This window comes from Crinia signifera, chromosome 5 (genome assembly GCF_055691185.1).
Source record: "Crinia signifera chromosome 5, ASM5569118v1, whole genome shotgun sequence".
In the NCBI taxonomy this organism is placed as follows: Eukaryota; Metazoa; Chordata; class Amphibia; order Anura; family Myobatrachidae; genus Crinia; species Crinia signifera.
Window position 1 is genome coordinate 3,555,329 of NC_139221.1, and position 24,929 is coordinate 3,580,257.

The 24,929-nt window shown below is 45.1% G+C and overlaps 1 protein-coding gene across 1 annotated transcript in view; it reads left to right on the forward strand.

Annotated features, from left to right (window-relative positions):
- Positions 1–24,929, forward strand: part of AGAP3 (ArfGAP with GTPase domain, ankyrin repeat and PH domain 3) — a 158,805-nt gene that overhangs the window by 104,284 nt on the left and 29,592 nt on the right. Inside the window, 1 exon segment of the mRNA XM_083186519.1 lies at positions 12,483–12,587. Coding sequence (XP_083042645.1) covers positions 12,483–12,587 — 105 coding nt within the window.

Below are 24,929 nucleotides of genomic sequence, written 5' to 3' on the forward strand. Positions count from 1 at the left end.
AAGGAATTGGTGCAACGAGGAGAGATTTGGATATTTAGGTCAAAGTCAAGCTACCTGGCAAGTCAGAGCCTTATATAATAGTGATGGCCTGCACCCATCTTAAGGGGAACGAGAATATTAAGTGAGAAGTTTGGAAGCTTCATAAGCAACTATTTAAACTAGCAGAGGGGGGCAGTGAACCAAATAAGAATGAAGAAATCTGCTCCCCCAACCTAGAGGTATTGTCTCTGCAGGCAAATGGAACAGAAATCCTATCCACTGCAACAGAAGATAAAGCAGATCAAAACCGAATAGATATAGGCAGAAAGATGAACATAGCTAGCAGCAGGAGAAGCACAAACACAACTTTAAGAGCTATGTGTGCAAATGCTAGGAGCTTAGGAAATAAAATCCCAGAACTAATTGCAATAATGACAAGGGATAACCTGGATATTGTGGCTATTACAGAGACATGGTGCAATGAAAATCATGACTGGGACATAGCTATACCAGGATATACTTTATTTAGGAAGGACAGAATGGGAAAAATTGGAGGAGGGGTTGCAATATATGTGAAAAAATATATAAAGACTACCTTAATACAAAGTATTGAAGAAAAAACGGAGGCCCTTTGGGTGACCATAGAAACAGGGGAGAAGGCGATTCTTCGTATAGGGGTGATCTACAGACCACCAGGTCAGGAAGAGGAACTAGACAAGAGCCTATTGCAGGACATCAATAAAATGGCATTAAAAGGAGAGGTGATAATCATGGGAGACTTTAATCTACCTGATGTAAACTGGGAGCTGCCTGTTGCAAGTTCCACCAGAAGTAGGGACATGCTGAATTCCTTGCAAGGAGCATCCCTCCAGCAATTGATGAGGGAGCCCACTCGTAAGGACGCAATATTAGACTTAATACTTACAAATGGTGACAGAATATCTGACATAAATGTGGGTGAAAATCTGGGATCCAGTGACCATCAAGCAGTATGGTTCAAAATAAAGACAGAGACTGACTCATCGCACACAAAAACAAAGGTGTTAGATTTTAGGAAGGCTGATTTTGTAGAGATGGGAAACTCTGTAAGGGATTCTTTGGCAGAGTGAAAGAACTTGGAAGGAGTGCAGGATAAGTGGGAAAAATTAAAAAGTGCAATTCTAAAAGCAACAGAACTTTGTGTCAAAAGAGTTAGGAAAAACACAAGAAAAAGAAAGCCATTGTGGTTTGCAAAAGAAGTAGCAAGTACTGTGAAAGCAAAAAAGTTGGCCTTTAAGAAATTTAAGAAGACGCAGAAGAATGAGGACAAAGAGGTGTATCTTGTTAGACAGAAGGAGGCTAAGAAGGTAATCAGATGTGCAAAAGCACAGGCTGAAGAGAAAATGGCCCAGTCAGTGGGTAAAGGGGGGGAAACTTTTTTTAGGTATATAAGTGAAAGGAGAAAAACAAAAAGTGGAATAATTAGACTGAAGACAGAGAGTGGAAGTTTTCTTGAGGGGGACAATGTAATAGCAGATAATATTAATAATTATTTTTGCTCAGTATTCACTGCTGAAAGAGAGGGGAAGGGGCCACAGTTAAGTTGCAAGTATAGTCAGAAAACTGAGGGAGAGACAAGTACATTTACAGAGGAGAAAGTCCTCACAGAACTCTCAAAACTGAAAGTGGATAAATCAATGGGGCCAGATGGGATACATCCAAGGATACTAAAAGAGCTTAAAGGGGAGCTGGTAAAACCAATAACAGAATTATTCAACCAGTCACTAGCTACTGGAGTAATCCCAGAGGACTGGAAAACAGCGAATGTAGTCCCACTGCACAAAAGTGGAAGCAAGGAAGAGGTAAGCAACTATCGACCAGTGAGCCTTACATCAGTAGTAGGGAAATTGATGGAAACACTCTTAAAACAAAGAGTTGTAGAATATCTCAAAACCAGCAATTTACAGGATCCAAAACAGCATGGGTTTACTGGGGGAAGATCATGTCAAACAAATCTTATTGACATTTTTGACTGGGTGACTAAAGTAATAGATCAAGGTGGGGCTGTAGATGTAGCTTATCTAGACTTTAGTAAGGCTTTTGACACTGTCCCACATCGCAGACTGTTAAATAAACTTGAAAGCTTGGGATTGGATTCTAAGATAGTTGAATGGATAAGAGCGTGGTTGCAGGACAGAAAACAGAGAGTTGTAGTAAACGGAGTACAGTCAAAGGAGGGAAAGGTTACAAGTGGAGTACCCCAGGGATCTGTACTTGGACCGGTGCTTTTTAATATCTTTATTGGTGATATTGCAAATGGAATTGAGGGTAAAATGTGCCTTTTTGCAGATGACACAAAGGTATGCAACAGGGTAGACACACCAGGAGGGGTAAAACAAATGATAGAGGATCTAGGCAGATTAGAGAAATGGTCAAGAGAATGGCAACTACAGTTTAATGCCCAAAAATGCAAAATCATGCACTTGGGTCTCAGAAATCCAAAGACTCAATATAGTATAAATGGCACTATAATGGAAACTACTGAGGAAGAGAGGGATCTAGGTGTCACTATTTCAGGGGACTTAAAGGCAGGTAGGCAATGTAACAAAGCAATGAAGAAGGCAAGTCAGATGCTTGGTTGCATAGGGAGAGGTATCAGCAGTAGAAAGAAAGAAGTAATAATGCCACTGTATAGGTCATTGGTACGACCTCACCTAGAGTATTGTGTTTAGTTCTGGAGGCCATATCTCCAGAAGGATATAAATACATTAGAGACTGTACAAAGAAGAGCAACTAAAATGGTGCATGGCCTACATCACAAAACGTACCAGGAAAGACTAAAAGATCTTAATATGTATACTTTAGAGCAGAGAAGGGAAAGGGGGGACATGATAGAAACTTTCAAATATATCAAGGGCTTTAACAAGGTACAGGTGGGAGACATTCTTCACAGGAAGAGGAGTAACAGAACACGAGGACACACACTGACACTAGAGGGAGGAAGGTACAGGTGGGAGACATTCTTCACAGGAAGAGGAGCAACAGAACACGAGGACATGCACTGACACTAGAGGGAGGAAGGTACAGGTGGGAGACATTCTTCACAGGAAGAGGAGCAGCAGAACACGAGGACATGCACTGACACTAGAGGGAGGAAGGTACAGGTGGGAGACATTCTTCACAGGAAGAGGAGCAACAGACCACAAGGACATGCACTGACACAAGGGGGAGGAAGGTACAGGTGGGAGACATTCTTCACAGGAAGAGGAGCAGCAGAACACGAGGACATGCACTGACACTAGAGGGAGGAAGGTACAGGTGGGAGACATTAGTCACAGGAAGAGGAGCAGCAGAACACGAGGACATGCACTGACACTAGAGGGAGGAAGGTACAGGTGGGAGACATTAGTCACAGGAAGAGGAGCAGCAGAACACAAGGACATGCACTGACACTAGGTGGAGGAAGGTACAGGTGGGAGACATTAGTCACAGGAAGAGGAGCAGCAGAACACGAGGACATGCACTGACACTAGAGGGAGGAAGGTACAGGTGGGAGACATTCTTCACAGGAAGAGGAGCAGCAGAACACGAGGACATGCACTGACACTGGAGGGAGGAAGGTACAGGTGGGAGACATTAGTCACAGGAAGAGGAGCAGCAGAACACGAGGACATGCACTTACACTAGGGGGAGGAAGGTACAAGTGGGAGACATTCTTCACAGGAAGAGGAGCAGCAGAACACGAGGACATGCACTGACACTAGAGGGAGGAAGGTGCAGGTGGGAGACATTCTTCACAGGAAGAGGAGCAGCAGAACACGAGGACATGCACTGACACTAGAGGGAGGGAGGTACAGGTGGGAGACCTTCTTCACAGGAAGAGGAGCAACAGAACACGAGGACATGCACTGAAACTAGAGGGAGGAAGATTCAGGGGAAATGCGAGGAAGAATTTTTTCACAGAAAGAGTAGTAGATAAGTGGAATAGCCTCCCAACAGAGGTGGTAGACGCAAATACAGTAGTACAATTTAAACAAGCTTGGGATAAGCATATTGATATCCTTACAAAAAAATAAGGATCAAATATGGTTTGAGGTAACATGTTTAAAAAAAGGGGGCAGACTAGATGGACCAAGTGGTTCTTATCTGCCGTCAAATTCTATGTTTCTATGTTTCTATACACAGCCCAGGATTCTGTATAGCAGACACTCTCTATAGACGGCCCAGGACTCTGTATAGCAGACACTCTCCTCTATACACAGCCCAGGGCTCTGTATAGCAGACACTCTCCTCTATACACAGCCCAGGGCTCTGTATAGCAGACACTCTCCTCTATACACAGCCCAGGGCTCTGTATAGCAGACACTCTCCTCTATACACAGCCCAGGACTACCCCACAATTTCCCTATCATTGTGTCTCTGTGCTCTGTGCCCTGTGTCTCTGTAGCCTGCGCCCTGTGTCTCTTTGCCCTGTGTCTCTGTGCCCTGTGTCTCTGTGCCCTGTGTCTCTGTAGCCTGTGTCTCTGTGGCCTGTGTCTCTGTGCCCCTGTGTCTCTGTAGCCTGTGCCCTGTGTCTCTGTAGCCTGTGCCCTGTGTCTCTGTGGCCTGTGTCTCTGTGCCCTGTGTCTCTGTAGCCTGTGCCCTGTGTCTATGTGCCCTGTGTCTCTGTACTAGTGTCTCTGTGCCCCTGTGTCTCTGTAGCCTGTGCCCTGTGTCTCTGTGCCCTGTGTCTATGTGGCCTGTGTCTCTGTGCCTCTGTACCAGTGTATCTGTGCCTCTGCGCCATGTGCCTCTGTACCAGTGTCTCTGTGCCCTGTGTCTCTGTGCCCTGTGCCTCTGTACCAGTGTCTCTGTGCCCTGTGTCTCTGTGCCCTGTGTCTCTGTGCCCTGTGTCCTGTGTCTCTGTGCCCTGTGTCTCTGTAGCCTGTGCCTCTGTGGTCTGTGCCCCTGTGTCTCTGTAGCCTGTGCCCTGTGTCTCTGTAGCCTGTGCCCTGTGTCTCTGTACTAGTGTCTCTGTACTAGTGTCTCTGTGCCTGTGTCTCTGTAGCCCTGTGTCTGTGTGCCCTGTGTCTGTGTGCCCTGTGTCTATGTGCCCTGTGTCTCTGTACTAGTGTCTCTGTGCCCTGTGTCTCTGTACTAGTGTCTCTGTGCCCCTGTGCCCTGTGTCTCTGTGCCCTGTGTCCTGTGTCTCTGTGCCTCTGTACCAGTGTATCTGTGCCCTGTGCCTCTGCGCCATGTGCCTCTGTACCAGTGTCTCTGTGCCCTGTGCCCTGTGTCTCTGTGCCCTGTGTCTCTGTGCCCTGTGTCTCTGTGCCCTGTGTCTCTGTGCCCTGTGTCTCTGTGCCCTGTGCCTCTGTGCCAGTGTCTCTGTAGCCTGCGCCCTGTGCCTCTGCGCCCTGTGCCTCTGCGCCCTGTGTCTCTGTACCAGTGTCTCTGCGCCCTGTGTCTCTGTGCCCTGTGTCTGTGCCCTGTGCCTCTGTACCAGTGTCTCTGCCCCTAACTCTCTGGACCCTTTTTCAGGTTCATTCACACGGGGCCAATCTTTTCCGTTACACATGTGGTGGGTGCGTGCGGCCACGGCGACCATCTTTGAGGGCGGGAGGGGGGCCATTAGCATATGGGAATGGCCAGCGTTTCGTGGGCGTTCCCATGAGAATGCTGGCCATTGTCGTGCTAATGGGTCGATGGATCATCGCCCACTTCCCTCAGAGTGCGCACACACATCTATGATTGCTCTGAGCAGTCTCAGCTGTGCGTTTGCCTTTCACATCATTCGATGGTCGGCGTTCCCGCAGGCTGCGAATGGATGTGCCATGCGGATTGTGGGGATACAACCAGAATAACCCCCCTGTGTCCGGTGTTCCGCCCTTTCCCCAGTGTATATGTACCCGCCGGATGGGAGGTGACAGTTGGTGTCTCTGTGTCCGGTGTTCCGCCCTTTCCCCAGTGTATATGTACACGCCGGATGGGAGGTGACAGTTGGTGTCTCTGTGTCCGGTGTTCCGCCCTTTCCCCAGTGTATATGTATACGCTGGATGGGAGGTGACAGTTGGTGTCTCTGTGTCCGGTGTTCCGCCCTTTCCCCAGTGTATATGTACACGCCGGATGGGAGGTGACAGTTGGTGTCTCTGTGTCCGGTGTTCCGCCCTTTCCCCAGTGTATATGTACACGCCGGATGGGAGGTGACAGTTGGTGTCTCTGCGTCCGGTGTTCCACCCTTTCCCCAGTGTGTATGTATACGCTGGATGGGAGGTGACAGTTGGTGTCTCTGTGTCCGGTGTTCTGCCCTTTCCCCAGTGTATATGTACACGCCGGATGGGAGGTGACAGTTGGTGTCTCTGTGTCCGGTGTTCCGCCCTTTCCCCAGTGTATATGTACACACCGGATGGGAGGTGACAGTTTGTGTCCGGTGTTCCGCCCTTTCCCCAGTGTATATGTACATGCCGGATGGGAGGTGACAGTTGGTGTCTCTGTGTCCGGTGTTCCGCCCTTTCCCCAGTGTATATGTACACGCCGGATGGGAGGTGACAGTTGGTGTCTCTGTGTCCGGTGTTCCGCCCTTTCCCCAGTGTATATGTACCCGCCGGATGGGAGGTGACAGTTGGTGTCTCTGTGTCCGGTGTTCCGCCCTTTCCCCAGTGTATATGTACACGCCGGATGGGAGGTGACAGTTGGTGTCTCTGCGTCCGGTGTTCCACCCTTTCCCCAGTGTGTATGTATACGCTGGATGGGAGGTGACAGTTGGTGTCTCTGTGTCCGGTGTTCTGCCCTTTCCCCAGTGTATATGTACACGCCGGATGGGAGGTGACAGTTGGTGTCTCTGTGTCCGGTGTTCCGCCCTTTCCCCAGTGTATATGTACACACCGGATGGGAGGTGACAGTTTGTGTCCGGTGTTCCGCCCTTTCCCCAGTGTATATGTACATGCCGGATGGGAGGTGACAGTTGGTGTCTCTGTGTCCGGTGTTCCGCCCTTTCCCCAGTGTATATGTACACGCCGGATGGGAGGTGACAGTTGGTGTCTCTGTGTCCGGTGTTCCGCCCTTTCCCCAGTGTATATGTACCCGCCGGATGGGAGGTGACAGTTGGTGTCTCTGTGTCCGGTGTTCCGCCCTTTCCCCAGTGTATATGTACACGCCGGATGGGAGTTGACAGTTGGTGTCTCTGTGTCCGGTGTTCCACCCTTTCCCCAGTGTATATGTACATGCCGGATGGGAGGTGACAGTTGGTGTCTCTGTGTCCGGTGTTCCGCCCTTTCCCCAGTGTTTATGTACACGCCGGATGGGAGGTGACAGTTGGTGTCCAGTGTTCCGCCCTTTCCCCAGTGTATATGTACCCGCCGGATGGGAGGTGACAGTTGGTGTCTCTGTGTCCGGTGTTCCGCCCTTTCCCCAGTGTTTATGTACACGCCGGATGGGAGGTGACAGTTGGTGTCTCTGTGTCCGGTGTTCCGCCCTTTCCCCAGTGTATATGTACACGCCGGATGGGAGGTGACAGTTGGTGTCTCTGTGTCCGGTGTTCCGCCCTTTCCCCAGTGTATATGTACACGCCGGATGGGAGGTGACAGTTGGTGTCTCTGTGTCCGGTGTTCCGCCCTTTCCCCAGTGTATATGTACACGCCGTATGGGAGGTTACAGTTGGTGTCTCTGTGTCCAGTGTTCCGCCCTTTCCCCAGTGTATATGTACATGCCGGATGGGAGGTGACAGTTGGTGTCTCTGTGTCCGGTGTTCCGCCCTTTCCCCAGTGTATATGTACACGCCGGATGGGAGGTTACAGTTCGTGTCTCTGTGTCCAGTGTTCCGCCCTTTCCCCAGTGTATATGTACACGCCGGATGGGAGGTGACAGTTGGTGTCCGGTGTTCCGCCCTTTCCCCAGTGTATATGTACCCGCCGGATGGGAGGTGACAGTTGGTGTCTCTGTGTCCGGTGTTCCGCCCTTTCCCCAGTGTTTATGTACACGCCGGATGGGAGGTGACAGTTGGTGTCTCTGTGTCCGGTGTTCCGCCCTTTCCCCAGTGTATATGTACACGCCGGATGGGAGGTGACAGTTGGTGTCTCTGTGTCCGATGTTCCGCCCTTTCCCCAGTGTTTATGTACACGCCGGATGGGAGGTGACAGTTGGTGTCTCTGTGTCTGGTGTTCCGCCCTTTCCCCAGTGTTTATGTACACGCCGGATGGGAGGTGACAGTTGGTGTCCGGTGTTCAGCCCTTTCCCCAGTGTATATGTACACGCCGGATGGGAGGTGACAGTTGGTGTCTCTGTGTCCGGTGTTCCGCCCTTTCCCCAGTGTATATGTACACGCCGGATGGGAGGTGACAGTTGGTGTCTCTGTGTCCGGTGTTCCGCCCTTTCCCCAGTGTTTATGTACACGCCGGATGGGAGGTGACAGTTGGTGTCTCTGTGTCCGGTGTTCAGCCCTTTCCCCAGTGTATATGTACACGCCGGATGGGAGGTGACAGTTGGTGTCTCTGTGTCCGGTGTTCCGCCCTTTCCCCAGTGTTTATGTACACGCCGGATGGGAGGTGACAGTTGGTGTCTCTGTGTCCGGTGTTCCGCCCTTTCCCCAGTGTATATGTACACGCCGGATGGGAGGTGACAGTTGGTGTCTCTGTGTCCGGTGTTCCGCCCTTTCCCCAGTGTATATGTACACGCCGGATGGGAGGTGACAGTTGGTGTCTCTGTGTCCGGTGTTCCGCCCTTTCCCCAGTGTATATGTACACGCCGGATGGGAGGTGACAGTTGGTGTCTCTGTGTCCGGTGTTCCGCCCTTTCCCCAGTGTATATGTACACGCCGGATGGGAGGTGACAGTTGGTGTCTCTGTGTCCGGTGTTCCGCCCTTTCCCCAGTGTTTATGTACACGCCGGATGGGAGGTGACAGTTGGTGTCTCTGTGTCCGGTGTTCAGCCCTTTCCCCAGTGTATATGTACACGCCGGATGGGAGGTGTTAGTTGGTGTCTCCGTGTCCGGTGTTCCGCCCTTTCCCCAGTGTATATGTACCCGCCGGATGGGAGGTGACAGTTGGTGTCTCTGTGTCCGGTGTTCCGCCCTTTCCCCAGTGTATATGTACACGCCGGATGGGAGGTGACAGTTGGTGTCTCTGTGTCCGGTGTTCCGCCCTTTCCCCAGTGTATATGTACACGCCGGATGGAAGGGTGACAGTTGGTGTCTCTGTGTCCGGTGTTCCGCCCTTTCCCCAGTGTATATGTACACGCCGGATGGGAGGTGACAGTTGGTGTCTCTGTGTCCAGTGTTCCGCCCTTTCCCCAGTGTATATGTACACACCGGATGGGAGGTGACAGTTGGTGTCTCTGTGTCCGGTGTTCCGCCCTTTCCCCAGTGTATATGTACACGCCGGATGGGAGGTGACAGTTGGTGTCTCTGTGTCCGGTGTTCCGCCCTTTCCCCAGTGTTTATGTACACGCCGGATGGGAGGTGACAGTTGGTGTCTCTGTGTCCGGTGTTCAGCCCTTTCCCCAGTGTATATGTACACGCCGGATGGGAGGTGACAGTTGGTGTCTCTGTGTCCAGTGTTCTGCCCTTTCCCCAGTGTATATGTACACGCCGGATGGAAGGGTGACAGTTGGTGTCTCTGTGTCCAGTGTTCCGCCCTTTCCCCAGTGTATATGTACACGCCGGATGGGAGGTGACAGTTGGTGTCTCTGTGTCCAGTGTTCCGCCCTTTCCCCAGTGTATATGTACACACCGGATGGGAGGTGACAGTTGGTGTCTCTGTGTCCGGTGTTCCGCCCTTTCCCCAGTGTATATGTACACGCCGGATGGGAGGTGACAGTTGGTGTCTCTGTGTCCAGTGTTCCGCCCTTTCCCCAGTGTATATGTACACACCGGATGGGAGGTGACAGTTGGTGTCTCTGTGTCCGGTGTTCCGCCCTTTCCCCAGTGTATATGTACACGCCGGATGGGAGGTGACAGTTGGTGTCTCTGTGTCCGGTGTTCCGCCCTTTCCCCAGTGTATATGTATATGCCGGATGGGAGGTGACAGTTGGTGTCTCTGTGTCCCGTAAGAACGTGGTGTGTGTTGTGGCTGCTGTAGAACGTGGTTTGGGCTGCGGCTGCTGTAGAACCTGGTTTGTGCTGCAGGTTCTGTAGAACGTGGTGTGTGTTGTGGCTGCTTTAGAACGTGGTTTGTGCTGTGGCTGCTGTAGAACGTGGTGTGTGTTGTGGCTGCTGTAGAACGTGGTTTGGGCTGCGGCTGCTGTAGATCGTGGATTGTGCGGTGGCTGCTGTAGAACGTGGTGTGTGTTGTGGCCGCTTTAGAACGTGGTTTGTGCTGCGGCTCCTGTAGAACGTGGTTTGGGCTGCAGGTTCTGTAGATCGTGGATTGTGCGGTGGCTGCTGTAGAACGTGGTGTGTGTTGTGGCTGCTTTAGAACGTGATCTAGAAAAGAGTGGATTTAAGGATCCAAGCGCAAATAGAAAAGGTGTGCGGCTGGGTTACTGTAACGATAGTGTTTTGACAACCACCACCAAAAAATACAGAATACACAAACAAGATTACAGAACCACTAGCGCTCCTTCCTGTTCACAATGGGTGTAAATGGAATCGATATTCCAGTCAGGTGTAAATCCCACGATTTCTGAACCTGAAACAATATAAATTGCCTCCAAACACCCTCAATAAAAGAGATGTGTGGTGAATGGAGACAGTTCAAACAAATTTGGTGCAATACGTCTGATATCCAAAAGAGTGAACAATTTATTGGGTATAAAAACACTCACAAACAAATGAGGTAATCAGGCATGTAAAACAAATCCCACAAGGCAACAACTGCTGGGCTAATGTCCCGTGAAAGTTCTTCTCACCACCAATGATGTAATCCGGTGTAGGGTGGAAAGGGTCCGATAGCCGGCTCAGGACACCTCGACCACGACGGGAAAATAGCAGCGGAAGTCCACAGTGGGGGATCCAACACACTTAACGCGTTTCGGGCGCTTAGGTCCTTCGTCAGAAGTGTGTTGAGTGGTGTCCATGACTCTGTATTTATACCCATAGTGATGTAGTGGCAATATCCGGTTTGAATGCACAGCTGAACGGAGGAGGTTTCCCTTGCGTTCCATTCTAGCGTTTTCCGGAAAGCGGAACTGCATCACTACTGCCTTCCGGAAGTAGCTTGCGTGTCATTCATGCGTTCCACGTTTCCGTGGATACAGGAAGTCAATCTAAACATCTATTTTCCCGTCGTGGTCGAGGTGTCCTGAGCCGGCTATCGGACCCTTTCCACCCTACACCGGATTACATCATTGGTGGTGAGAAGAACTTTCACGGGACATTAGCCCAGCAGTTGTTGCCTTGTGGGATTTGTTTTACATGCCTGATTACCTCATTTGTTTGTGAGTGTTTTTATACCCAATAAATTGTTCACTCTTTTGGATATCAGACGTATTGCACCAAATTTGTTTGAACTGTCTCCATTCACCACACATCTCTTTTATTGAGGGTGTTTGGAGGCAATTTATATTGTTTCAGGTTCAGAAATCGTGGGATTTACACCTGACTGGAATATCGATTCCATTTACACCCATTGTGAACAGGAAGGAGCGCTAGTGGTTCTGTAATCTTGTTTGTGTATGCTTTAGAACGTGGTTTGTGCTGCGGCTGCTGTAGAACGTGGTTTGGGCTGCAGGTTCTGTAGAACGTGGTTTGGGCTGCGGCTGCTGTAGAACCTGGTTTGTGCTGTGAATGCTGTAGAACGTGGTTTGTGCTGTGGCTGCTGTAGAACGTGGATTGTGCTGCGGCTGCTGTAGAACGTGGTTTGTGCTGCAGCTGCTGTAGAACGTGGTTTGTGCTGTAGAACGTGATTTGTGCGGTGGCTGCTGTAGAACGTGGATTGTGCTGCGGCTGCTGTAGAACGTGGTTTGTGCTGTGGCTGCTGTAGAACGTGAGAACGTGGATTGTGCAGTGGCTGCTGTAGAACGTGGTTTGTGCTTTGGCTGCTGTAGAACGGGTTTGTGCTGTGGCTGCTGTAGAACGTGGTTTGTGCTGTGGCTGCTGTAGAACGTGGTTTGTGCTGTGGCTGCTGTAGAACGTGAATTGTGCTGCGGCTGCTGTAGAACTTGGTTTGTGCTGCGGCTGCTGTAGAACGTGGTTTGTGCTGTGGCTGCTGTAGAACGTGGATTGTGCTGTGGCTGCTGTAGAACGTGGATTGTGCTGCGGCTGCTGTAGAACGTGGATTGTGCTGCGGCTGCTGTAGAACGTGGTTTGTGCTGCGGCTGCTGTAGAACGTGGTTTGTACTGCGGCTGCTGTAGAACGTGGTTTGTGCTGTGGCTGCTGTAGAACGTGGATTGTGCTGTGGCTGCTGTAGAACGTGGTTTGTACTGTGGCTGCTGTAGAACGTGGTTTGTGCTGTGGCTGCTGTAGAACGTGGTTTGTGCTGCGGCTGCTGTAGAACGTGGTTTGTGCTGCGGCTGCTGTAGAACGTGGTTTGTGCTGCGGCTGCTGTAGAACGTGGATTGTGCTGTAGAACGGGGTATATAGAATTTGTACTGATGGGTCTTTGTCCTTCAGGGAGTTCTGCTGAAACGAAGTGGGAAATCACTGAATAAGGAATGGAAGAAGAAATATGTCACCCTCTGTGACAACGGCGTCCTGACCTATCACCCCAGTCTCCACGTGAGTGCTCACCTGTGTCTCCTGTCTTTCATGTTTTCTCAAAGTTGTTCTTACACAGCAATGTGGCTCCGACCCACCAAATGATCAGGATCCGTCCCATGCCGGTGTATTCTGACGGGGATCAGCGATCGTTCTGTATATAGTTATATAGTGACATGTACTATGGGCAGTGATATCTCACCTGTTACCTGTGACACTGTACTGTATATAGTTATATAGTGACATGTACTATGGGCAGTGATATCTCACCTGTTACCTGTGACACTGTACTGTATATAGTTATATAGTGACATGTACTATGGGCAGTGATATCTCACCTGTTACCTGTGACACTGTACTGTGCTGTATATAGTTACATAGTGACATGTACTGTGGGCAGTGATATCTCACCTGTTACCTGTGACACTGTACTGTGCTGTATATAGTTATATAGTGACATGTACTATGGGCAGTGATATCTCATCTGTTACCTGTGACACTGTACTGTATATAGTTATATAGTGACATGTACTATGGGCAGTGATATCTCACCTGTTACCTGTGACGCTGTACTGTATATAGTTATATAGTGACATGTACTATGGGCAGTGATATCTCACCTGTTACCTGTGACGCTGTACTGTATATAGTTATATAGTGACATGTACTATGGGCAGTGATATCTCATCTGTTACCTGTGACACTGTACTGTATATAGTTATATAGTGACATGTACTATGGGCAGTGATATCTCACCTGTTACCTGTGACACTGTACTGTATATAGTTATATAGTGACATGTACTATGGGCAGTGATATCTCACCTGTCACCTGTGACACTGTACTGTACATAGTTATATAGTGACCTGTACTATGGGCAGTGATATCTCACCTGTTACCTGTGACACTGTACTGTATATAGTTATATAGTGACATGTACTATGGGCAGTGATATCTCACCTGTTACCTGTGACACTGTACTGTGCTGTATATAGTTACATAGTGACATGTACTGTGGGCAGTGATATCTCACCTGTTACCAGTGACACTGTACTGTATATAGTTATATAGTGACATGTACTATGGGCAGTGATATCTCATCTGTTACCTGTGACACTGTACTGTATATAGTTATATAGTGACATGTACTATGGGCAGTGATATCTCACCTGTTACCTGTGACACTGTACTGTATATAGTTATATAGTGACATGTACTATGGGCAGTGATATCTCACCTGTCACCTGTGACACTGTACTGTACATAGTTATATAGTGACATGTACTATGGGCAGTGATATCTCACCTGTTACCTGTGACACTGTACTGTATATAGTTATATAGTGACATGTACTATGGGCAGTGATATCTCACCTGTTACCTGTGACACTGTACTGTATATAGTTATATAGTGACATGTACTATGGGCAGTGATATCTCACCTGTTACCTGTGACACTGTACTGTATATAGTTATATAGTGACATGTACTATGGGCAGTGATATCTCACCTGTTACCTGTGACGCTGTACTGTATATAGTTATATAGTGACATGTACTATGGGCAGTGATATCTCACCTGTTACCTGTGACACTGTACTGTACTGTATATAGTTATATAGTGACATGTACTATGGGCAGTGATATCTCACCTGTTACCTGTGACACTGTACTGTATATAGTTATATAGTGACATGTACTGTGGGCAGTGATATCTCACCTGTTACCTGTGACGCTGTACTGTACTGTATATAGTTATATTGTGACATGTACTATGGGCAGTGATATCTCACCTGTTACCTGTGACACTGTACTGTATATAGTTATATAGTGACATGTACTATGGGCAGTGATATCTCACCTGTTACCTGTGACACTGTACTGTACTGTATATAGTTATATTGTGACATGTACTATGGGCAGTGATATCTCACCTGTTACCTGTGATACTGTACTGTATATAGTTATATAGTGACATGTACTATGGGCAGTGATATCTCACCTGTTACCTGTGACACTGTACTGTATATAGTTATATAGTGACATGTACTATGGGCAGTGATATCTCACCTGTTACCTGTGACACTGTACTGTATATAGTTATATAGTGACATGTACTATGGGCAGTGATACCTCACCTGTTACCTGTGACACTGTACTGTATATAGTTATATAGTGACATGTACTATGGGCAGTGGTATCTCACCTGTTACCTGTGACGCTGTACTGTATATAGTTATATAGTGACATGTACTATGGGCAGTGATACCTCACCTGTTACCTGTGACACTGTACTGTATACAGTTATATAGTGACATGTACTGTGGGCAGTGATATCTCACCTGTTACCTGTGACACTGTACTGTACTGTATATAGTTATATTGTGACATGTACTATGGGCAGTGATATCTCACCTGTTACCTGTGATACTGTACTGTATATAGTTATATAGTGACATGTACTATGGGCAGTGATATCTCACCTGTTACCTGTGACGCTGTACTGTATATAGTTATATAGTGACATGTACTATGGGCAGTGATATCTCACCTGTTACCTGTGACGCTGTACTGTATATACAGTAGTTATATAGTGACATGTACTATGGGCAGTGGTATCTCACCTGTTACCTGTGACACTGTACTGTATATAGTTATATAGTGACATGTACTATGGGCAGTGATATCTCATCTGTTACCTGTGACACTGTACTGTACTGTATATAGTTATATTGTGACATATACTATGGGCAGTGATATCTCACCTGTTACCTGTGACACTGTACTGTATATAGTTATATAGTGACATGTACTATGGGCAGTGATATCTCACCTGTTACCTGTGACGCTGTACTGTATATAGTTATATAGTGACATGTACTATGGGCAGTGATATCTCACCTGTTACCTGTGACGCTGTACTGTATATACAGTAGTTATATAGTGACATGTACTATGGGCAGTGGTATCTCACCTGTTACCTGTGACACTGTACTGTATATAGTTATATAGTGACATGTACTATGGGCAGTGATATCTCACCTGTTACCTGTGACACTGTACTGTACTGTATATAGTTATATAGTGACATGTACTATGGGCAGTGATATCTCACCTGTTACCTGTGACACTGTACTGTATATAGTTATATAGTGACATGTACTATGGGCAGTGATATCTCACCTGTTACCTGTGACACTGTACTGTATATAGTTATATAGTGACATGTACTATGGGCAGTGATATCTCACCTGTTATCTGTGATACTGTACTGTATATAGTTATATAGTGACATGTACTATGGGCAGTGATATCTCACCTGTTACCTGTGACACTGTACTGTACTGTATATAGTTATATAGTGACATGTACTATGGGCAGTGATATCTCATCTGTTACCTGTGACACTGTACTGTATATAGTTATATAGTGACATGTACTATGGGCAGTGATATCTCACCTGTTACCTGTGATGCTGTACTGTATATAGTTATATAGTGACATGTACTATGGGCAGTGATATCTCACCTGTTACCTGTGACGCTGTACTGTATATAGTTATATAGTGACATGTACTATGGGCAGTGATACCTCACCTGTTACCTGTGACACTGTACTGTATATACAGTAGTTATATAGTGACATGTACTATGGGCAGTGATATCTCACCTGTTACCTGTGACACTGTACTGTATATAGTTATATAGTGACATGTACTGTGGGCAGTGATATCTCACCTGTTACCTGTGACACTGTACTGTATATAGTTATATAGTGACATGTACTATGGGCAGTGATATCTCATCTGTTACCTGTGACGCTGTACTGTATATAGTTATATAGTGACATGTACTGTGGGTAGTGATATCTCACCTGTTACCTGTGACGCTGTACTGTATATAGTTATATAGTGACATGTACTATGGGCAGTGATATCTCACTTGTTACCTGTGACACTGTACTGTATATAGTTATATAGTGACATGTACTATGGGCAGTGATATCTCACCTGTTACCTGTGACGCTGTACTGTATATAGTTATATAGTGACATGTACTGTGGGCAGTGATATCTCACCTGTTACCTGTGACACTGTACTGTATATAGTTATATAGTGACATGTACTATGGGGAGTGATATCTCACCTGTTACCTGTGACACTGTACTGTACTGTATATAGTTATATAGTGACATGTACTATGGGCAGTGATATCTCACCTGTTACCTGTGACGCTGTACTGTATATAGTTATATAGTGACATGTACTATGGGCAGTGATATCTCACCTGTTACCTGTGACACTGTACTGTATATAGTTTTATATAGTGACATGTACTATGGGCAGTGATATCTCACCTGTTACCTGTGACGCTGTACTGTATATAGTTATATAGTGACATGTACTATGGGCAGTGATATCTTACCTGTTACCTGTGACACTGTACTGTATATAGTTATATAGTGACATGTACTATGGGCAGTGATATCTCACCTGTTACCTGTGACGCTGTACTGTATATAGTTATATAGTGACATGTACTGTGGGCAGTGATATCTCACCTGTTACCTGTTACCTGTGACACTGTACTGTATATAGTTATATAGTGACATGTACTATGGGGAGTGATATCTCACCTGTTACCTGTGACACTGTACTGTACTGTATATAGTTATATAGTGACATGTACTATGGGCAGTGATATCTCACCTGTTACCTGTGACGCTGTACTGTATACAGTTATATAGTGACATGTACTGTGGGCAGTGATATCTCACCTGTTACCTGTGACGCTGTACTGTATATAGTTATATTGTGACATGTACTATGGGCAGTGATATCTCACCTGTTACCTGTGACACTGTACTGTACTGTATACAGTTATATAGTGACATGTACTATGGGCAGTGATATCTCACCTGTTACCTGTGACACTGTACTGTATATAGTTATATAGTGACATGTACTATGGGGCAGTGATACCTCACCTGTTACCTGTGACACTGTACTGTATATAGTTATATAGTGACATGTACTATGGGCAGTGATACCTCACCTGTTACCTGTGACACTGTACTGTATATAGTTATATAGTGACATGTACTATGGGGCAGTGATAACTCACCTGTTACCTGTGACACTGTACTGTATATAGTTATATAGTGACATGTACTATGGGCAGTGATATCTCACCTGTTACCTGTGACACTGTACTGTACTGTATACAGTTATATAGTGACATGTACTATGGGCAGTGATATCTCACCTGTTACCTGTGACACTGTACTGTATACAGTTATATAGTGACATGTACTATGGGCAGTGATATCTCACCTGTTACCTGTGACACTGTACTGTATACAGTTATATAGTGACATGTACTATGGGGAGTGATATCTCACCTGTTACCTGTGACACTGTACTGTATACAGTTATATAGTGACATGTACTATGGGCAGTGATATCTCACCTGTTACCTGTGACACTGTACTGTATATAGTTATATAGTGACATGTACTATGGGCAGTGATATCTCACCTGTTACCTGTGACACTGTACTGTATACAGTTATATAGTGACATGTACTATGGGCAGTGATACCTCACCTGTTACCTGTGACACTGTACTGTATACAGTTATATAGTGACATGTACTATGGGCAGTGATACCTCACCTGTTACCTGTGACACTGTACTGTATATAGTTATATAGTGACATGTACTATGGGGCAGTGATACCTCACCTGTTACCTGTGACACTGTACTGTATATAGTTATATAGTGACATGTACTATGGGCAGTGATATCTCACCTGTTACCTGTGACACTGTACTGTACTGTATACAGTTATATAGTGACATGTACTATGGGCAGTGATATCTCACCTGTTACCTGTGACACTGTACTGTATACAGTTATATAGTGACATGTACTGTGGGCAGTGATATCTCACCTGTTACCTGTGACACTGTACTGTACTGTATACAGTTATATAGTGACATGTACTATGGGCAGTGATATCTCACCTGTTACCTGTGACACTGTACTGTATACAGTTATATAGTGACATGTACTATGGGCAGTGATATCTCACCTGTTACCTGTGACACTGTACTGTATACAGTTATATAGTGACATGTACTATGGGGAGTGATATCTCACCTGTTACCTGTGACACTGTACTGTATACAGTTATATAGTGACATGTACTATGGGCAGTGATATCTCACCTGTTACCTGTGACACTGTACTGTATACAGTTATATAGTGACATGTACTATGGGCAGTGATACCTCACCTGTTACCTGTGACACTGTACTGTATACAGTTATATAGTGACATGTACTATGGGCAGTGATACCTCACCTGTTACCTGTGACACTGTACTGTATATAGTTATATAGTGACATGTACTATGGGGCAGTGATACCTCACCTGTTATCTGTGACACTGTACTGTATGTACTGTAGTTATATAGTGACATGTACTATGGGCAGTGATATCTCACCTGTTACCTGTGACGCTGTACTGTATATAGTTATATAGTGACATGTACTATGGGCAGTGATACCTCACCTGTTACCTGTGACACTGTACTGTATACAGTTATATAGTGACATGTACTATGGGCAGTGATACCTCACCTGTTACCTGTGACACTGTACTGTATATAGTTATATAGTGACATGTACTATGGCGCAGTGATACCTCACCTGTTATCTGTGACACTGTACTGTATGTACTGTAGTTATATAGTGACATGTACTATGGGCAGTGATATCTCACCTGTTACCTGTGACGCTGTACTGTATATAGTTATATAGTGACATGTACTATGGGCAGTGATATCTCACCTGTTACCTGTGACACTGTACTGTATATAGTTATATAGTGACATGTACTATGGGCAGTGATACCTCACCTGTTACCTGTGACACTGTACTGTATACAGTTATATAGTGACATGTACTATGGGCAGTGATACCTCACCTGTTACCTGTGACACTGTACTGTATATAGTTATATAGTGACATGTACTATGGGGCAGTGATACCTCACCTGTTATCTGTGACACTGTACTGTATATACTGTAGTTATATAGTGACATGTACTATGGGCAGTGATATCTCACCTGTGACACTGTACTGTATATAGTTATATAGTGACATGTACTATGGGCAGTGATATCTCACCTGTTACCTGTGACGCTGTACTGTATATAGTTATATAGTGACATGTACTATGGGGCAGTGATACCTCACCTGTTATCTGTGACGCTGTACTGTATATAGTTATATAGTGACATATACTATGGGCAGTGATATCTCACCTGTTACCTGTGACACTGTACTGTATACAGTTATATAGTGACATGTACTATAGGCAGTGATACCTCATCTGTTACCTGTGATGCTGTACTGTACTGTATACAGTTATATAGTGACATGTACTGTGGGCAGTGATATCTCACCTGTTACCTGTGACGCTGTACTGTATATAGTTATATAGTGACATGAAGTATGGGCAGTGATACCTCACCTGTTACCTGTGACGCTGTACTGTATATAGTTATATAGTGACATGTACTATGGGCAGTGATATCTCATCTGTTACCTGTGACACTGTACTGTATATAGTTATATAGTGACATGTACTATGGGCAGTGATATCTCACCTGTTACCTGTGACACTGTACTGTATGTACTGTAGTTATATAGTGACATGTACTATGGGCAGTGATATCTCACCTGTTACCTGTGACACTGTACTGTATGTACTGTAGTTATATAGTGACATGTACTATGGGCAGCGATATCTCACCTGTTACCTGTGACACTGTACTGTATATAGTTATATAGTGACATGTACTATGGGGCAGTGATACCTCACCTGTTACCTGTGACGCTGTACTGTATATAGTTATATAGTGACATGTACTATGGGCAGTGATATCTCACCTGTTACCTGTGACACTGTACTGTATATAGTTATATAGTGACATGTACTATGGGCAGTGATATCTCACCTGTTACCTGTGACGCTGTACTGTATATAGTTATATAGTGACATGTACTATGGGCAGTGATATCTCACCTGTTACCTGTGACGCTGTACTGTATATAGTTATATAGTGACATGTACTATGGGCAGTGATATCTCACCTGTTACCTGTGACACTGTACTGTATATAGTTATATAGTGACATGTACTATGGGGCAGTGATACCTCACCTGTTACCTGTGACGCTGTACTGTATATAGTTATATAGTGACATGTACTATGGGGCAGTGATACCTCACCTGTTACCTGTGACACTGTACTGTATATAGTTATATAGTGACATGTACTATGGGCAGTGATATCTCACCTGTTACCTGTGACACTGTACTGTATACAGTTATATAGTGACATGTACTATGGGGCAGTGATATCTCACCTGTTACCTCTGACACTGTACTGTATATAGTTATATAGTGACATGTACTATGGGCAGTGATATCTCACCTGTTACCTGTGACACTGTACTGTATATAGTTATATAGTGACATGTACTATGGGCAGTGATATCTCACCTGTTACCTGTGACACTGTACTGTATATAGTTATATAATGACATGTACTATGGGGAGTGATATCTCACCTGTTACCTGTGACGCTGTACTGTATATAGTTATATAGTGACATGTACTATGGGCAGTGATATCTCACCTGTTACCTGTGACACTGTACTGTATATAGTTATATAATGACATGTACTATGGGGAGTGATATCTCACCTGTTACCTGTGACGCTGTACTGTATATAGTTATATAGTGACATGTACTATGGGCAGTGATGTCTCACCTGTTACCTGTGACGCTGTACTGTATATAGTTATATAGTGACATGTACTATGGGCAGTGATATCTCACCTGTTACCTGTGACACTGTACTGTACTGTATACAGTTATATAGTGACATGTACTATGGGCAGTGATATCTCACCTGTTACCTGTGACACTGTACTGTATACAGTTATATAGTGACATGTACTGTGGGCAGTGATATCTCACCTGTTACCTGTGACACTGTACTGTACTGTATACAGTTATATAGTGACATGTACTATGGGCAGTGATATCTCACCTGTTACCTGTGACACTGTACTGTATACAGTTATATAGTGACATGTACTATGGGCAGTGATATCTCACCTGTTACCTGTGACACTGTACTGTATACAGTTATATAGTGACATGTACTATGGGGAGTGATATCTCACCTGTTACCTGTGACACTGTACTGTATACAGTTATATAGTGACATGTACTATGGGCAGTGATATCTCACCTGTTACCTGTGACACTGTACTGTATACAGTTATATAGTGACATGTACTATGGGCAGTGATACCTCACCTGTTACCTGTGACACTGTACTGTATACAGTTATATAGTGACATGTACTATGGGCAGTGATACCTCACCTGTTACCTGTGACACTGTACTGTATATAGTTATATAGTGACATGTACTATGGGGCAGTGATACCTCACCTGTTATCTGTGACACTGTACTGTATGTACTGTAGTTATATAGTGACATGTACTATGGGCAGTGATATCTCACCTGTTACCTGTGACGCTGTACTGTATATAGTTATATAGTGACATGTACTATGGGCAGTGATACCTCACCTGTTACCTGTGACACTGTACTGTATACAGTTATATAGTGACATGTACTATGGGGCAGTGATATCTCACCTGTTACCTGTGACACTGTACTGTATACAGTTATATAGTGACATGTGCTATGGGCAGTGATATCTCACCTGTTACCTGTGACACTGTACTGTATACAGTTATATAGTGACATGTGCTATGGGCAGTGATATCTCACCTGTTACCTGTGACACTGTACTGTATATAGTTATATAGTGACATGTACTATGGCGCAGTGATACCTCACCTGTTATCTGTGACACTGTACTGTATGTACTGTAGTTATATAGTGACATGTACTATGGGCAGTGATATCTCACCTGTTACCTGTGACGCTGTACTGTATATAGTTATATAGTGACATGTACTATGGGCAGTGATATCTCACCTGTTACCTGTGACACTGTACTGTATATAGTTATATAGTGACATGTACTATGGGCAGTGATACCTCACCTGTTACCTGTGACACTGTACTGTATACAGTTATATAGTGACATGTACTATGGGCAGTGATACCTCACCTGTTACCTGTGACACTGTACTGTATATAGTTATATAGTGACATGTACTATGGGGCAGTGATACCTCACCTGTTATCTGTGACACTGTACTGTATATACTGTAGTTATATAGTGACATGTACTATGGGCAGTGATATCTCACCTGTGACACTGTACTGTATATAGTTATATAGTGACATGTACTATGGGCAGTGATATCTCACCTGTTACCTGTGACGCTGTACTGTATATAGTTATATAGTGACATGTACTATGGGGCAGTGATACCTCACCTGTTATCTGTGACGCTGTACTGTATATAGTTATATAGTGACATATACTATGGGCAGTGATATCTCACCTGTTACCTGTGACACTGTACTGTATACAGTTATATAGTGACATGTACTATAGGCAGTGATACCTCATCTGTTACCTGTGATGCTGTACTGTACTGTATACAGTTATATAGTGACATGTACTGTGGGCAGTGATATCTCACCTGTTACCTGTGACGCTGTACTGTATATAGTTATATAGTGACATGAAGTATGGGCAGTGATACCTCACCTGTTACCTGTGACGCTGTACTGTATATAGTTATATAGTGACATGTACTATGGGCAGTGATATCTCATCTGTTACCTGTGACACTGTACTGTATATAGTTATATAGTGACATGTACTATGGGCAGTGATATCTCACCTGTTACCTGTGACACTGTACTGTATGTACTGTAGTTATATAGTGACATGTACTATGGGCAGTGATATCTCACCTGTTACCTGTGACACTGTACTGTATGTACTGTAGTTATATAGTGACATGTACTATGGGCAGCGATATCTCACCTGTTACCTGTGACACTGTACTGTATATAGTTATATAGTGACATGTACTATGGGGCAGTGATACCTCACCTGTTACCTGTGACGCTGTACTGTATATAGTTATATAGTGACATGTACTATGGGCAGTGATATCTCACCTGTTACCTGTGACACTGTACTGTATATAGTTATATAGTGACATGTACTATGGGCAGTGATATCTCACCTGTTACCTGTGACGCTGTACTGTATATAGTTATATAGTGACATGTACTATGGGCAGTGATATCTCACCTGTTACCTGTGACGCTGTACTGTATATAGTTATATAGTGACATGTACTATGGGCAGTGATATCTCACCTGTTACCTGTGACACTGTACTGTATATAGTTATATAGTGACATGTACTATGGGGCAGTGATACCTCACCTGTTACCTGTGACGCTGTACTGTATATAGTTATATAGTGACATGTACTATGGGGCAGTGATACCTCACCTGTTACCTGTGACACTGTACTGTATATAGTTATATAGTGACATGTACTATGGGCAGTGATATCTCACCTGTTACCTGTGACACTGTACTGTATACAGTTATATAGTGACATGTACTATGGGGCAGTGATATCTCACCTGTTACCTCTGACACTGTACTGTATATAGTTATATAGTGACATGTACTATGGGCAGTGATATCTCACCTGTTACCTGTGACACTGTACTGTATATAGTTATATAGTGACATGTACTATGGGCAGTGATATCTCACCTGTTACCTGTGACACTGTACTGTATATAGTTATATAATGACATGTACTATGGGGAGTGATATCTCACCTGTTACCTGTGACGCTGTACTGTATATAGTTATATAGTGACATGTACTATGGGCAGTGATATCTCACCTGTTACCTGTGACACTGTACTGTATATAGTTATATAATGACATGTACTATGGGGAGTGATATCTCACCTGTTACCTGTGACGCTGTACTGTATATAGTTATATAGTGACATGTACTATGGGCAGTGATGTCTCACCTGTTACCTGTGACGCTGTACTGTATATAGTTATATAGTGACATGTACTATGGACAGTGATATCTCACCTGTTACCTGTGACACTGTACTGTATGTAGTTATATAGTGACATGTACTATGGGCAGTGATATCTCACCTGTTACCTGTGACACTGTACTGTATATAGTTATATAGTGACATGTACTATGGGCAGTGATATCTCGCCTATTACCTGTGACACTGTACTGTATACAGTTATATAGTGACATGTACTATGGGCAGTGATATCTCACCTGTTACCTGTGA